Consider the following 17,076-nt stretch of genomic DNA (forward strand, 5'->3'; position numbering starts at 1 on the left):
TTCTTTTTTCTCTTCCTTTTGTTTCTTTTTTTCCCAGCCTGTTTTTTCAATTCCTTTAAAAAAAAGTATCATTGTGTTTATTTTTTCCTAGCTATTACTTTTGTCTTTTTGTTCTCCATTTACTTTTTTTTTTACTTTGTTTCTTTCTTTTCTGGCTTTTTCGTAACTTTTCCTTCTTTTTTCTCTTCCTTTTGTTTCTTTTTTTTCCCAGCTTTTCACTACTTTTTCATTTTGGCATTTTTTTCTTTTTTGTTCTATTCCCCCCTTCTTTTAAGTCATTTTGTACACAGTTTTACATAATATTTGGTCATGTTGGGATGAAAGAAGCAAAAACAACCTGAAGAGCCGTTTAGATCCCAAAGAGCCGGTTCCTTTTGGTGAGCCGAGCCGAAGAAGCCGGTTCCCGACAAACTCTACTAACTTTTCAACTTCGTTCGACATTGACTTCAAAATACCGCATTTAGGACACAACGTCAGGGGAACCCGTGTATTTTTACCTTTTTGCATTGTAACTTTGATTTAAGTCGCTTCTTAATTAGTGATTTTGATCCCTGATTTTTGTGCTTTGGCTAGATTTTCGTTTAAGTACCCACAGGAGTAATCAGGGAAATGCAGGTCAGCCGGTGTCAAGGGGCGGGGCCAGCTGGGCGCCATGACAACCGTGCAGGACATGACACTCTACTTTTTCGGTTGACTTTTCCCTTTAAAATCCACAATGTCTAATAATAATGTGTTATTTTTCCTGAAGAATATAAAATGTACAAAGTATTTTGTAGCAATGTTTGTGAAAAAAAATGATGTCTACATCCTCATTTTAAAAAATAATTTTGTAAAAACTGTCTATCAATGTGTAAATATTATTCTAATAAATGTCTAACCGTTTTCAAACTATCGTGACAAAAAAATGAAAGGAAAAGTGGTGCTCTTTGGTCACATTGAGTCTCCGTAGTTTCTATTCTTCCTTCTGCTTTTTAGCACTTGTTTTAGAGTATCCGAGTATCAATTCGTGGAAAGATTGTGTGAAATAACGTGAAATGGAAGTAAAATGAGTCCTTTACTCTGTGCCGTAGCACTGATACAATACAATCATATCATGTAACCCAAGGGTGTCAAACTCATTTTAGCTCAGGGCCGCATGCTAGAAAAAAAAATCTCTCAGGGGCCGGACTAGTGGATTACAGTATAGAAAGAAAAGATGGTGAAAAAGAGAGAAAGGAAAAAAAAGAAGTAAAAGAAACAAATGCAAGGGAGAGGGAAATAAAGAGAGCAAATATAGAAAGGGAGAAAAAGGAGAAAGAAGGATACAAAAAAAGAGAGTAAGATATAGAAAGGGCGAAAGCAAGACAAAGGGAGAGGGAAAGCAAATAAAAGAATGGGAGAAGAGAAGGAGAAAGAGACAGGTAAAATGAGCGAGTGTGAGATACTGAGAGAGAGAGCAAGAAAGAAAAAGAGTGCGGAAGAGAGAAAGTGAAAAAAAAGACATGGCTAAAGAGAGAGACAGAGAGAAAAAAAAGTGAAAGTGAGGAAAAAACAGTGCAAAAGAAATTAAAAGAGAGGGTAAGAAAGAAAGAATAGAGTGAAACAAAGAGTGAAAGCAAGAAAGAGAGAGTGAAAAGTGAGAAGAAAAAAAGAGAGTGTGAGAAAGGGAGAAAAGGAGAAAGAAGGATACAAAAAAAGAAAGTAAGATATAGAAAGGGAGAAAGCGAGACAAGGGGAGAGAGAAAGCAAATAAAAGAATGGGAGAAGAGAAGGAGAAAGAGACAGGGAAAATGAGCGAGTGTGAGATACTGAGAAAGAGAGAGAGGGAGAAAGAAAAAGAGTGCAGAAGAAAATAAGTGAAAAAAAGCCATGGCTAAAGAGAGAGGTAGAGAAAAAAAAAGTGAAAGTGAGGAAAAAAAACAGCGCAAAAGAGAGAGGGTGAGAAAGAAAGAAGAGAGTGAAAGAAAGAGTGGAAGCAAGAAAGAGAGAGATAGAAAGAGAGAGTGAAAAGTGAGAAGAAAATAAGAGAGCGTGAGAAAGACATAAAATGAGAGGACGAAAAAGAAACAGTTGTTTTGTGAGTGGCACCTGGCTTTGGCGACATCAAGTGGCCATATTTAAAACTGCAACTCACTGTTCTATTGTGCTTCATTTTGTAAGAGCCAGATGAAAAGCCTTAGCGGGGCCTGATCCGGCCCGCGGGCCACATCTTTCACACCGTGAATTGCTTTATTTCGCCTTTATTACGTGAAAAGGAAAAGACAGCAGCAGTTGACTGGTATGAAAGAATTTCGTCCTTTATTCCCAGCAAGTCAGGAAAATCCTCCTTAGCCCTAGAAAGAGTACACATCCCTCCACCCGCACACATTTTTCTCTCCCTATTTTCTAGAGAACGCGATCGGAGATCACGGTTTAAATGCGGATGATGAAAGTCCTTCGTGTTCCTTTTTGAGTTCTTCAGGGTGGGGTTTTAAAAGGCCCTGTTTTTGCTTGGAAGAGGCTTGTTTTTAGGGTGCGGCGGGCAATGTTCCCTCTAATTTTCCTTACGGGTCTGAGCGTTCAGACAAAGTCGGTGAGCGACGCTTGAAACAACAGTGGGCAACGGCAATCCCAAGTGTGGCAACATTATCAAACATGTCCAAAATTTGACATCAAGTTACATTTTGCCGAGTTTCCGGCAATGCAATTTTTTTTCACTTTTGAATGAATTGACTCATGTATTGTGCAAAGGTTGTACGGCCTACTAACGTCATTTGTTTTTACAAAAATTCTTTCACAAGATTTTCATTTCTTTTTTTACCTGGTATCTTTTGTCGCATAATACTAACATTTTGGGGGGGGGGGGTGGGGGCTGGGGGGGGGGGGGCTTAGTCGGTTGCACGATACAGAACTGTATTCTTCACAGTACAATGTTGGCAACAAGATTGACTTGGTATAATTGGATATTATTTGAATGCAACACAAACTTTTTCTTCTTTTTCCCTGATTTTTTTTTCAATTTTTTAAAATTCTTTTGTTGTATTCTCCCCTTCCTTTAAGTCATTTTGTACTTTTTTCTTTTTGTTCTCTATTTACTTTTTTTCCTTTGTTTGTTTCTTTTCCATTTCTCTGGCTTTTTTTCTAAATTTTTCCTTCTTTTTTTTCTCTTCCTTTTGTTTCTTTTTTTCTCAGCTTTTCACTACTTTTTCATTTTGGTATTTTTTTTCTTTTTTGTTCTATTCCCCCTTCCTTTAAGTCATTTTGTGCACAATTTTACATAATATTTGGTCGGGTAGGGATGAAAGAAGCAAAAACAACCTGAAGAGCCGTTTGGGACCCGAAAGAGCCGGTTCTTTTTAGTGAGCCGAGCCGAAGAAGCCGGTTCTCGAAAAACTCTACTGACTTTACTCCACTTCGTTCTACTTCGACATTGACATCAAAATACCGCATTTAGAACACAACGTCGGGGGAACCCTTGTATTTTTACCTTCATGCACTGTAACTTTGACTTAATTCGCTACTTAATAAGCAATTTGGAGCCCTGATTTTTGTGAGCCGGCTAGATTTTCTAGTGCGCGGAAAAGCTCTGCACATACGCAGTTTAGAGGGAACATTGGCGGCGGGTAAACATCCCGCCCCCGCCGAAAAATGCTGAGGTGTTTATACAGATATTTCCGCTCCTCCGCTACAAAATCACGACATTATATTCAATTTCATATCATAATCAAGATATTGTAAATCATTGATTAATCCTGGGTGATTTTAGGCGTTGCCAAGCTGATGATTGGTTAATCTTAATTGATCGAGGTTAAGGCCATTCTACGTCATTTTTAGGCACCGTGCAACCACATTTGTGGCAAGCAGCAAAAAAAATTCGGAAAAGAAAGTCACAATTACCGGATATAATAAACATTCTTATATAGAGAATAAATAGAGTATGTACAAATTGCTCTGTGTGCTTCTAATAATAAATAGACAAAAGCGTCATCTGCCCTCTTATAGAAGTATTCACAACTCTCCAGTAGCATAGAGTAGATTCTTCTCTACTCTATTCTATTCTACTCAGTAGAAGGCTGTCAAGAAGTACGTTGAAGAACAAAAGGAGATAACAATCCAAATAAAACGTAGTTTGAACAAGTTTAACGAAAAAAAAAAGAGCGCAAAAGGATTCACTGGCGTTCTCTAGTGTCGATTTGGAAAACGACATTCATTTGTGTTGTGATCAGGGTTGGGTAGGGTTACTTTAAGTGGATTACTTTCAATGACTTTTGGATTACTCCAATACCAAATATGATAATAAAAGACAAAAGATCAAAGCCAGGAGAGAAAGCTTACCACGTGTAGTGAGTCATAATTTTATTCATATTTAGTTTATTTTGTCTTTTATGAGCATATTTGGTATTGGAGTAATCCGAAAGTAATTGAAAGTAATCCAGTTAAAGTGACCCTACCCAACCTTGCTATCTATCTATCTATCTATCTATCTATCTATCAGGGTTGGGTAAGGTTACTTTAACTGGATTACTTTCAATTACTTTTGGATTACTCCAATACCAAATATGCTAATAAAAGACAAAAGAAACTAAATATGAATAAAATTATGACTCACTACACGTGGTAAGCTTTCTCTCCTGGCTTTGATCTTTTGTCTTTTATTAGCACATTTGGTATTGGAGTAATCCAAAAGTAATTGAAAGTAATCCAGTTAAAGTAACCCTACCCAACCCTCAAAGATAGATAGATAGATAGATAGCAAGGTTGGGTAGGGTTACTTGAACTTGATTACTTTCAATTACTTTTGGATTACTCCAATACCAAATATGCTAATAAAAGACAAAAGAAACTCATTATGAATAAAATTATGACTCACTCCACGTGGTAAGCTTTCTCTCCTGGCTTTGATCTTTTGTCTTTTATTAGCATATTTGGTATTGGAGTAATCCGAAAGTAATTGAAAGTAATCCAGTTAAAGTAACCCTACCCAACCCTCAAAGATAGATAGATAGATAGATAGATAGCAAGGTTGGGTAGGGTTACTTGAACTTGATTACTTTCAATTACTTTTGGATTACTCCAATACCAAATATGCTAATAAAAGACAAAAGAAACTTAATATGAATCAAATGATGACTCACAACACGTGGTAAGCTTTCTCTCCTGGCTTTGATCTCTTTGATCTCCGGCAAAACTAACATCAAATGCGACAGAAACAAAATGAAAATAAATCCAAACAGCTTGCCAACATCATTTTTGACGTTCCATGTATTCCGTTACTCCCCAAGCCTGCACAAAATTGAGTCATTTTATTCCTATTTAGTTTCTTTTGTCTTTTATTAGCATATTTGGTATTGGAGTAATCCAAAAGTCATTGAAAGTAATCCAGTTCAAGTAACCCTACCCAACCCTGTATATATATCAACGTTATTGATGCATAGGTGGAGAAGAAAAACAAGTGGGGAGACTCTTTAACCTCATCAGAATGCAGAACAAAATGCACTATACCAATCAGTGTTTGTGATAATGAGATAAAATATAATGCTTTTTCGTGTTTCAAATTAGTCACAAGGCGAGCAATTAGGTTAGTGTTCGCGCTCTCACTGCCACGACCCCGGTTCGATTTCAATTGCATACTATGTTATAAGATTGTGATCAGCGAAACTTGTGACTGATTGCACTACACAAACAATAGGAGCCCAATTGTTATCCTCGGATAAACACAGTAGCCCTTACTACGCCTTATAGTGCGGTACGCCTAATGTATGAAAAAGACTATTTTTGGGGGGCATGTGCCTTATAGTGTGGAAAAACTGTATTTTTTTTTCTTAGAATGTTTTCTCCTAGCCCCTTTGGGAAAGTTTAGAAGTTAAACAAGTGGCAAATAATTCAAGGATCTTAAGCTAGTTTTAGCCATGACACCTCAGATTTCAATTGGTCAAAATTGCATTTAAAAAAAAAAATGCATTTTCGCCTTTCATTTGCCGACTATGACGGAGTTAGTGAGGAAAATAAACTAGGCAGTTATTGGATAGCAATTTGGCCTGATTCAAAGTTTTATCAAATCAAATATAGTAAGAAGGCAAGACTTTTTTAAAGTGACGGTTGTTTTGTTTGCGTGTGTTACTAAGCGCATTGAACTTTCAGTTTCTGAACGCAGATTTCAGTTGCTATACTTCTCGTTGTACTGAGAGAAAATCAGGAGGAAAAAAAAAACCTTCATTTGATGAAGCGAAAGCAGAAAGTGTACTCTTCTAAAGCACTCGACATTGACATTCGTACGATATCCCGGGATTTCAAGACAAAGCACTTGGTGATTACGAAACATTGGCTTGTTAAGGTTTAATTTTTTGCTTCTTCTCTCAGATTTGTCACACAAAATAGATTTCTCGGCCAGTCTCCCCATTTAAAATAATGAGGATCGGCCTTTCAAAATAGAATCGATATCAATTAACATCAAACAGATTATTTAACTATAATAAAAATCATTTACAACGGTACAATGACAACAGAGTCCGAGCAGGGACTCTTATAAGGCGAAAAAAAAAAGTCCGCGGGTCCGAATACGAAACGGTTTCCGATGTCGGACGCATGGAAACATCATCGGCGCGTCCGGTTAGCATTGCGAACTGAAGCACGAAAGTGTTCGATCAGAACCCATCGAGGGATTAGCCCTTACGTGGGAAACGTCCAGTTTCCGTCATTCACGGGAGAGAATCAGTTTCCCACATTGGAGTCTCTGTCGCCGATGAAAAACCGCATGTGGAAGCAGAGGGCCAGGAAGCCGGTTCCCAGGAGGTCGCCGAGGGCAGTCAGGTACGGAATGGAGAAGTTGTCGGGGTCCATCCCCCGGCCCCACATCCAGTGCACCATCCAGTCCGCAAGGTAGAGTAAGATTATCACCTGTGGGGCACAAAACCGCATTTCAACTTTTTGTTTTCGTTCCATAATGTATGTTTTCTACTTGACCACATAGAAATACTTAGCAAGGATAGATAGATATAGATATAGATATAGATATAGATAAATAGAGATAAATAGAGAGAGAGAGAGATAAATAGAGATAAATAGAGAGAGAGAGAGAGAGATAAATAGAGATAAATAGAGAGAGAGAGAGAGAGATAAATAGAGATAAATAGAGAGAGAGAGAGAGATAAATAGAGAGAGAGAGAGAGAGAGATAAATAGAGAGAGATAAAGATAAATAGAGAGAGAGAGAGAGAGATATAGAGAGATAAATAGAGAGAGAGAGAGAGATAAATAGAGAGAGAGATAAATAGAGAGAGAGAGAGATAAATAGAGAGAGATAAATAGAGAGAGAGAGAGATAAATAGAGAGAGAGAGAGATAAATAGAGAGAGAGAGATAAATAGAGAAAGAGAGAGATAAATAGAGAGAGATAAATAGAGAGAGAGAGAGAGATAAATAGAGAGAGAGATAAATAGAGAGAGAGAGATAAATAGAGAAAGAGATAAATAGAGAGAGAGAGATAAATAGAGAAAGAGATAAATAGAGAAAGAGATAAATAGAGAAAGAGATAAATAGAGAAAGAGATAAAGAGATAAAGAGATAAAGAGATGAAGAGATAAAGAGAGAAAGAGAGAAAGATAAATAGAGAGAGAGATAAATAGAGAGAGAGATAAATAGAGAGAGAGAGATAAATAGAGAAAGAGAGAAAGAGAGAAAGAGAGAGAGAGATAAATAGAGAAAGAGAGAAAGAGAGAAAGAGAGAAAGAGAGAAAGAGAGAAAGAGAGAAAGAGAGAAAGAGAGAAAGAGAGATAGATAGATAGATAGATAGATAGATAGATAGATAGATAGATAGATAGATAGATAGATAGATAGATAGATAGATAGATAGATAGATAGATAGATAGATAGATAGATAGATAGATAGATAGATAGGTAGATAGATAGATAGATAGATAGATAGGTAGATAGATAGATAGATAGATATTGCGGACACAGAGTTGTCACCTACAACTGGTCATTCATCTGACAAATAAGACGACTGGGAGGCCTGATGGACTGGCGGACCCTAAGATCATAACGGCTAGGTTGAGTACTAATAACCTGAGCTTGAGGGTCTGGGACAGTCAAGTCTAGACAGTCAGTTTCAGGGGAGACAATGTCCGGTGGGCCCATATCCAAAGGGATCATGTTTTCGGAGCACCGAGGTGTGCTTTCCGTATTGTCACTTGCAGTATGATCATCATCTTGTTCGGGGATGTGCTGACTTCCTTGACTGAATGTACCGACTGTGAGAGAGTCAGACTGGACATCAGATCTGCTGTCTAGTGAGTTATCCTCCATCTATTCACACTTCCAGCAGTCTACCCCGTTGTTTATTAACAGATGAACATGATGCCCTAGGGGTGCTTGTAGCGGAGCGGATGACGTCACGCCAGTCCAAAAGTTCGACATCCCTGCGGCAGATGGAAAACTTTTCTTTGTGAAAATCCAGGGATACACCACCTCGTGTTAGCAAGTCCGCCTCCTCTCCGATTCCCCCCGGCTTTCGTGTCTCTGTTTAGTGGCGTTGAAGCCGGATTGCTCCGGGTAGCTCCGGGTGGCTACACGTTAGCGTCCGGAATGCTAAACGTGAGCCACGTTTCCGCAAAACACAGCAACTGCGCTCCCTGTGCGCTTCGATGTTTTCCACCAGCACTCGATGATCTTATTTGGTCGTGAGTTCGCATTTACCATGATTACGGATGGTACCGAAGACTTTTAACGCCGCTAGCCGCTTCGCTAGCTCCGGCTCTTCTTCCACGATAGGCCCCTTCATCACGCCGGCACGAGAATTCTTCAGGGCAAGGAGTTGAAATTCCTTGAATACACGCATTTTTTGCGCGCTAAAACCCATGTCCATAGGATAGACGTAATCCATAGTGTAGTTGTCAAAACGGGAAGAAAAACACCGAAGATAGGAGCAGACAATAAAACAATAGGGCAGCTGCTGGAAAAGGCAGCCGCTCGTGGCAGCGCCGCTTTGATGTATATTAGTGCTCCTATACATTTTCTTCTAAGCATTTCTTTCACATCTATTCAAGTCATTTTTATTTGTATAGCCCTTTATCACAAGGAGTCTACTAGTGATCCCAAGAGCCAAGAAGAGATCCGCAGGTTCAAGGGCGTTCTCCATTCAGGCCTGGGTGCTGTGGAATGCTCTTCCCCCTGAGATTCGGTCTGCAACCTCAGTGGAACTGTTTAAATCTAAGCTTAAAACGCTCTTCTCAAAAACTGCTGTGAACATTGACAAATGTCACATCACACAGAGTGACTCAGTTAAAAATGTAGGTGTCATATTTGACCCCGATCTGTCCTTTCTAACACATGTGAAGAAAATTACTAAAACCGCTTTCTTCCATCTTCGTAACATTGCCAATATTCGTCCTATACATCTATACTGTCTCCGTCGGATGCGGAGATTATAATTCACGCGTTTGTTACCTCCCGTCTCCGTGACTGTAATGCACTACTATCCGGTCTCCCGAAGTCCAGAATCAAGAGTCTTCAGCTGGTACAAAATGCCGCAGCGAGGCTTTTAACTAGGACAAAAAAGTCCGATCACATCACGCCGATTTTGGCTAACCTGCATTGGCTCCCTGTTAGCCTAAGATGTGATTTCAAAGTTCTCTTAGTATTATACAAAATCATACATGGACTTGCTCCCTCATATCTTTCAGATCTGATTTCCCCCTATGTTACGGTCCGAAGCCTTCGTTCTGAGAGCGCCGGTCTTCTGGTGATCCCAAGAGCCAAGAAGTGTTCCGCTGGTTCGAGAGCGTTCTCCATCCGGGCCCGGGTGCTGTGGAATTCTCTTCCCCCTGAGATTCGGTCTGCAACCTCAGTGGAAATGTTTAAATCCAAGCTTAAAACGCACTTCTATTTTATAGCATATGAATAACCTATATTTTATGTTGACAATAGCTGTGTATTATTTAGTATGGCAACATCCATTGCAGCCTGGTCATCCTGGAAGGGGGATTACCCCATGTGCGGTCCCTTCTCAAGGTTTTTTCATTTTACTCAGGTTGAGGTTTTTTGAGTTTTTCCTTGCCCTCATTTTGGTTCCAGATCAGGGGATGGTGTAATAATAGTCTGTGGTCTGTAATAATCTGTGGTCTGTGCAGACCCTTTGTGATTAAGGGCTATACAAATAAATATGACTTGACTTGACTTAAACTATTTCACTTAATATTAAGTGAAATGCGCCGGCCAGACTAGATCAAGCTTCTCCTATTCAGTTAGCCTGAAATTCTTCCACTTTTGTGGAATACCCCCAAGATCAACAACAAGACCCTTGCGTGTGTTTTTTATGTTCACCTGCAGTAGCGCAGCACCAAGGTAGAAAGTGATGAAGACTGGAGTTAGCGTGGTATGTCCCCCCCTCAGTGAGTTGATGGTGTAGAGGAAGACCAGATGACCAGGGGCCACCAGGAGGAAGAGCACACGTGCTGAGCGGGAGTTCACCGCTAGGGGGCAAAGCATGAGTGATGTTAAGATTCACCATTGAACTATGGAGGACCTATCCTGCTCTAAACCGAAATAAATGTATAAATACCTACAAATATATGCCATATAAGTAGATGAACACATACATAAATCATGTACCAGGTAATACCTAAATATAGGATATAAATAGAATTCATTAATTTTTTTTAATTGATTTTTTCTTTTTTTTGGGTGGTGTATTTTGCGATGTATTTTGTCATAATTTGTGGTGTACAGCGGAACCTGGGTTCTCGACCATAATCCGTTCCAGAACCCTGTTGGAAAACCGATTTGTTCGATCACCGAAATCATTTTTCCCATTAAAAATAATGTAAATCGTTTTAATCCGTTCCAACACCCTCAATGTTTACCTTGAATGTTTAACGTGAACATAAAGCTAACCCAGGCTAATCGTACGCCCGCGTTATCGTAATCTTCCGTACGAAAGATTACGCAAACATGAACGTGTAGAAATAAAAAAAACAGGTCGTTTACAAGTCATTTAGCACCCGGGTCTCCACAACAAGTGGTGAGCGCTTCATTGGAAAGGGGGCTCCGTTCCAACACCCTGAAAGTTGGGCTCCGTTCCAACACCCTGATTGTTTACCTTCAATGTTAAACGTTAACATAAAGCTAACCCAGGCTAATCGTACGTTCGCGTTATCGTAATCTTATGAATAGGATTTCTTACCTTTGTGGTGGTCAGCAGAAGGCGCTCGCACACCTCCTTCATATTTGGCTATTATTTCTTTCTTAAATGCAATAGTTGTACGCACTACTTTTCTTTTTTCACCTGTAGCAACTTTGCCGCTTGCACTGACTTTCTTCGGAGGCATAATAAGGGGCTAAAACACCCGTACGCACTCAGGCATTACCGGCGTTCGAACTCCGATTTTTGGACCGAAAAGCGAAGCAAGAATTTCTCGGCAGTGACAGCATCAACGAATCATTTTTAACTGAGAACGTACTGGAGGTGAAGAAAGTGGAGCAGGGTGTGGGGCACTTCCTGTTCCTGGCCGGGGGGGTTGGATCCCCCATGGGTACGCCGTTCATGTGCAAGTAGGTGGAGATCCGACTGGCTTGGACCGCAACAAGGTTACCTCCCACACCTGAAAGACACAAATACCACCCGCAAAGGTTACCATGGAGAACCAAAAAAATGCCCAAAGTAGAAAACGGCAAACAAATAAGTAATCCAGAATTTAAATGGAAATAAATACAAAAATAAGGCCACCATATACAGTGTTCATTTTACCTGTGAAAAGTGATGGGTCAAAAATCTATGGGTCCCAACAGAGATCTAAGGCTCCCCAAAATTTAGTGTTATCCAGGTTGAAATTGTAAATCGGCGACAAATATATAATATAAATCTATCTATTCATTCAGTTTTGATCATCACAGTTTATTGGTAATACAAATCAGTTATCACTTCAAGATTTTTCAGTTCACAAAAATATTGTACATTATACAAAATATTATTGCTGAAATAATTATATCAATCATTATTTTCATTCAGTTTTAATCATCACAGTTAATTGGCTAATGCAAAGCAGTTATCACTTCAGATTTTTCAGTTTGGTTTGCTGTCCCGCCCAAGTTGTAATGCCTTCTCAAGGTCCAATCCATTATCACCCTCCTCATAGCGTAACCAGCAATCTAATTTAGTCCATTTTGGCAGAAAAGTCCTTTTCTTGCTAGGAGTTTTCTTTTGTCTATTTTCTTTCGTCGAATCGTTACCTTCAACACACGTGTTTTCCTTGCCTCCGCAATCTCCTGAAGAATTTCTCGTCCGTTTTTTTCGTGCCGGAATGAGTGCCGTTGTTATCACTCTCTGCTTTATGTTTCGACTTATTACTGATATTGAAGGAATTACCAATTTTGTGTCGATTTGCGCCTAATACTAACTGTTTTTTCGGAGGCATACTTCTCTAAGTCGACGACAAGCACCACAACAATGACGTCATCTTGAAACGAGATCTCGTGTGCCGAGATGGGCGAAAACTCGAACCGCGAGACCAAAACAACAATGGCGGATCTGCCTGACGAAAAGTTTGGAGTGCGGTAAATCTTTGTTAAAAAAAGTAATCGAGTAATAATGACAATTTGGTGTCAAAAAAGTTGCGTCCCGGGGACGCACGTTGATTTGACACTATGCGTCCCCAGCAAAAATGATGCGTCTAGGACGCAGGGACGCGGGCAAACCAGAACACTGCATATACATCATTAAATACATTTACAAATTAAGGCACACACAATCATCCATCCATCCATCCATCCATTTTCTGCACCGTTTATCCTCAGTAGGGTCGCGGGGGAGCTGGAGCCCATCCCAGCTATCTTCGGGCAGTGGGCAGTGGACACCCTGAACTGGTTGCCAGCCAGTTGCAGGGCACTAAATGTGGAAATCAATCCCAAAAGAAATTTAAAACTACAATTAAATATAAATCCATGAATCAAACATCTGTTATTTAATTCATGCTGCATATATCGCCAGCATGGACCACGTCATGAAATGTTATTCAAAAGAGGGGACAGGTCCCTAAATGCTGCTGATGCTCATTTTTTTCAGCAGATGCTCATTTTAAAAAAAAAAATCAATGTGGCACGACAGCGCTTAGAAGCCGGTCAAGGCAGACAACAATTTTGGCAGAGAGCTGGTACTCAGTAACGATATACCGTCTTGCCAGTAGATGGCACCATTGTATTGGATTTAAGACTGGTCATAGGTTGGATGCTTTAAATCAGGGGTGTCAAACTCATTTTGACTCGGGGGCCACACGATAGAACTAACATTCTGTCGGGGGCCGGACTAGTAGATTCAAGAGAAAGAAAAAGAGAGATAAAGAGGGAGGGAAAAGGAGAGAGGGCGGGACAAAGAAAGAAAAAGAGGGAGAGAGCGTGAGAAACAAAAGAGATAAAAAGTTGTGAGAGAGGGGAAAAAGAAAGGGAGACAAGAAAAAGGGAGAAAGACAAAAAGAGAGGAAGGCTATGAAGAGAGAAAGAGAAAAGAGGTAAAAGGAAAAAAGGAAGAGAGAGCTAAAGAAGGTAAAAAGACACAGCGAGAGAAAGAGACAAAGAGGAGCAAAGGAAGAGAAAAAGAGACACAGAGAGTGAAAGAGACAGAGACATTGAGAGAGAAGGGGTGGAAAAGAAAGGGAGAGAGAGAGAGAGCGAGAGAGCTTGTTACAGGCGGCCCGCGGGCCAGATCAGGACCCTAAGGGATTGAATCCGGCCCGTGAGACAACACTCAACGAAGCGCAAGAGAAAAACAAGCTGCAGGTTGAATTACGTCAACTTGATGTTGCCAAAGCCAGGCGCCTCTCACAAAGACATTGTACTTGTATCTCTCTCTCGCTCTCGCTCTCTCGCGCTCTCGCTCTTGCTCTCGCTCTCTCGCGCTCTCTCTCTCTCTCTCTCTCTCTCTCTTGCTCTCTCTCTCTCTCGCTTTCTTTTCCACCCCTTTACTCCCACTCTGTCTCTTTCACTCTCTGTGTCTCTCTTTTTCTCTTCCTTTGTTGCTCTTTGTCTCTTTCTCTCTCTGTGTCTTTAAACCTCTTTTGCTCTAACTTCCTTTTTTTCCTTTTCTCTCTCTTCTCTTTCTCTCTTCATACCCTTTGCGCTTTCTTTTCTCTTTTCTCTCCTTCTGTCTTTCTATTTCTCTTTGGATTTCCTTATTCCTCTTCCTTTCTTTTCCCCCTCACTCCCGACTTCTCTTTTTATCTCTTTTGTTTCTCACTCTCTCTCTCTCTCTCTCTGTCTCTCTCTCTCACTCTCACACCCCTTTACTCCCACTCTCTGTCTCTGTCTTCACTCTCTGTGTCTCTCTTTTTCTCTTCCTTTGTTGCTCTTTGTCTCTTTCTCTCTCTGTGTCTTTTAACCTCTTTTGCTCTAACTTCCTTTTTTCCTTTTCTGTCTTTTCTCTTTCTCTCTTCATACCCTTTGCGCTTTCTTTTCTATTTTCTCTCCTTCTTTCTTTCTGTTTCTCTTTGGATTTCTTTCTTCCCTTTCCCTTTCTTTTCCCCCTCTCTCACGACTTTTTATCTTTTGTCTCTCACGCTCTCTCCCTCCCTCTCTTTCTTTGTCCTGCCCTCTGTCCTTTTCCCTCCCTCTTTCTCTTATTTCTTTATCTCTCTTTTTCTTTCTCTTTAATCTACTCGTCCGGCCCCCGACAGAATGTTTGTTCTATCGTGTGGCCCCCGAGTTCAAATGAGTTGGACACCCCTGCCCTAGTGGAACTTTCATAACCTGTCCTACACACAAACAACTAAACTAAAACATCTATTTAGTTGTGATAGGTAAATTACCGAGAAATATAATAAAAAAAGATTTTTTATATTTGGCTCCTAAAAGAAAATTTGAGATACCTTCGGATTAGCTTTAGTATGCATGAAAAAGACACATTAGTCTTCTAGCGGAAGACAGCAAGTGCATTAAACACATCTTACCATTGATGACTGGAGTGAAAACAGCCATGCCAGCAAAGTTCGGGTTGGTAACCGTCTTGTCCAGAATAAGACCACCGACGCTAGAACATAGACAGTAATACAATAATTAGGATCATAAGGTTTGTATTTTGAATTAATCGAGTAACTAATATACCGTAAATTCCAGACTATAGAGCGCACCTGATTATAAGCTGCACCTGTATATAAGCCGCATGCGCCCACATTTAAGATTGTAACACAAAAGCAAAATCAACCCAAACCCGACTTCAAGTCCCGCGATTGAAACTAAATGTCCTTCATTAAAGTCCACAGTCCAAAAATCACAGCCGGCAAAATGAACGGAAAATGATACCGGTACTTAAGGTTTGATGCAAACCTGCAGAGTCCGGGTCCCGTTGAAAGTAATCCAAGGAAAAAAGTGTATATTTCCAAAGGTAAGGGTGGGAAAAATATATCAGATGAACACATTTACTAACGCAACTCCTTTTTCTCTAACTAACTTTTTACCCCCTCTTTTTTCCTTGTCTGTCCCTCACCTTTAGCGGTCCCCACTTAAACTCGGCACCCCGCGTTTGTTCCGCCCCTCCTTTTTCGTTCACCCGTGCAAAACATATCAGAATAAGTGTCTCAAATAAATACAAATAAATACATTACAAAAATATACAGTTGCAAATACATATTATACGTGGGTTACACATATTTACAAAGAAAGACGGTACACCGAGAGAGTTTTCAAAGCTTTAATTATAATAATATAGCTTTGACAGGGCAGTTAATGGTAGCAACACTCGAGCGCCGCTGGCGGCCATTAGAAAAATGACATAAATTGGCCGCATCACTGAATAAGCCGCAGGGTTAAAAGTTAGGGAAAAAAGAAGCGGCTGATAGTCCGGAATTTACGGTATTTTAGCAACTTCACAGTAAATTAAATGAATGCACATAGTAGAGAGTACTTGACTTGACCAACCTGCTGATGGCCATTGCAATGATGACCGGCTCCCATCCGGAGTAGAGGACTTCTCTTGTGGACGGGATCTTCCTGGCGATCAGTACCCATATTGGACACAAGGCCACAAAAACCGCACAGACCAGCGGATTGGCGTAGTTGTTGTACTCTGCATGGGGGAATGATTGAGTTACTTGAGTGTTTAAGTATAGTAGGTGATAACAGTGTTCTGGTTTGCCCGCGTCCCTGCGTCCTAGACGCATCGTTTTTGCTGGGGACGCATAGTCTCAAACCAACGTGCGTCCCCGGGACGCAACTTTTTTGACACTAAATTGTCATTATAACCCGATTCCTTTTTTTTTTAACAAAGATTTACCGCACTCCAAACTTTTGGTCAGGCAGATCCGCCATTGTTGTTTTGGTCTCGCGGTTCGAGTTTTCGTCTGCACGCCGATCTCGGCAAACAATACGTCATTGTTGTGGTGCTTGTCGTCGAGTTAAGGTGAACATCAACACAAAATTGGTAATTTCCAGCGGCTTATAGTCCAGTACTTCAGCCTTCTATTCTACTTAGCAGATTTGTTTTTGAACACCGCTCAAGACATTTACTCGCCATGACGATAAGCTCCTCTTCCCTCTCTTCTTCAGTTCTCTCCTCGTCCAAAGACCTTCCTCTCCAACTATCTTCTTCAAGGTACTCCCAAATCCCCTTTATAAGATTTTCGCCACTTCAAAACCCCCGCTCAAGGTTCTCAGCTGTCATGGTTTCACACTCCCTTCTCTCCAGTGAAACTCATCTTGTTATTGTTGAATAAAATCCTCCTATTGGGGTCTGATCGCATCCCCGTTTTACGTCTCTTCAGGTCCTGCATTTGGGACGGTCAGACATCCCGTGAAAATCAGGTAATAGTTACACGACTGTGCTGTGATTTAATCCAGGCACATTTACCAGTTTTTCAATATTGTTGCTGCATGAAACAACGATATAAGTGAAGCCTACGGTTATATTAATGGTCAAAATCCGTCGATGTCGAGATCCTAAAATCTCTACAATCTGGCATCGACATCCTTAGGGCGTTATAAAACACATCAGCTGTCATAATTGCCCTATTTGGAACAACTGTGGACCGGACAAGCTGATTGGTGGCCACACCCTTCTTAAGCCCCTGAACTTCAGTTCAAACTTTGTCAGATCGTTGCGAGCTGTTGTGTTACACTCAGTGAGCGTTCCCGTCCGACT

The 17,076-nt window shown here is 40.4% G+C and overlaps 1 protein-coding gene across 2 annotated transcripts in view; it reads right to left on the minus strand.

Annotated features, from left to right (window-relative positions):
- Nucleotides 1-6,279: 6,279 nt before the first annotated feature.
- Nucleotides 6,280-17,076, minus strand: part of slc41a1 (solute carrier family 41 member 1) — a 90,831-nt gene continuing 80,034 nt past the window's right edge. For both annotated transcript variants that reach the window (XM_088339046.1, XM_088339047.1), the window contains exons 8-12: nt 15,858-16,005; nt 14,891-14,970; nt 11,414-11,554; nt 10,278-10,426; nt 6,280-6,855 (exon numbers count right to left, since the gene is read on the minus strand). In XM_088339046.1, the coding sequence (XP_088195172.1) occupies nt 6,670-6,855; nt 10,278-10,426; nt 11,414-11,554; nt 14,891-14,970; nt 15,858-16,005 (704 nt within the window). In that variant the 3' untranslated portion in view covers nt 6,280-6,669. The remainder of the gene's footprint in view (nt 6,856-10,277; nt 10,427-11,413; nt 11,555-14,890; nt 14,971-15,857; nt 16,006-17,076) is intronic.

Source organism: Urocampus carinirostris, chromosome 6 (genome assembly GCF_059441175.1).
Source record: "Urocampus carinirostris isolate Australia breed hairy pipefish chromosome 6, RoL_Ucar_1.0, whole genome shotgun sequence".
NCBI lineage: Eukaryota > Metazoa > Chordata > Actinopteri > Syngnathiformes > Syngnathidae > Urocampus > Urocampus carinirostris.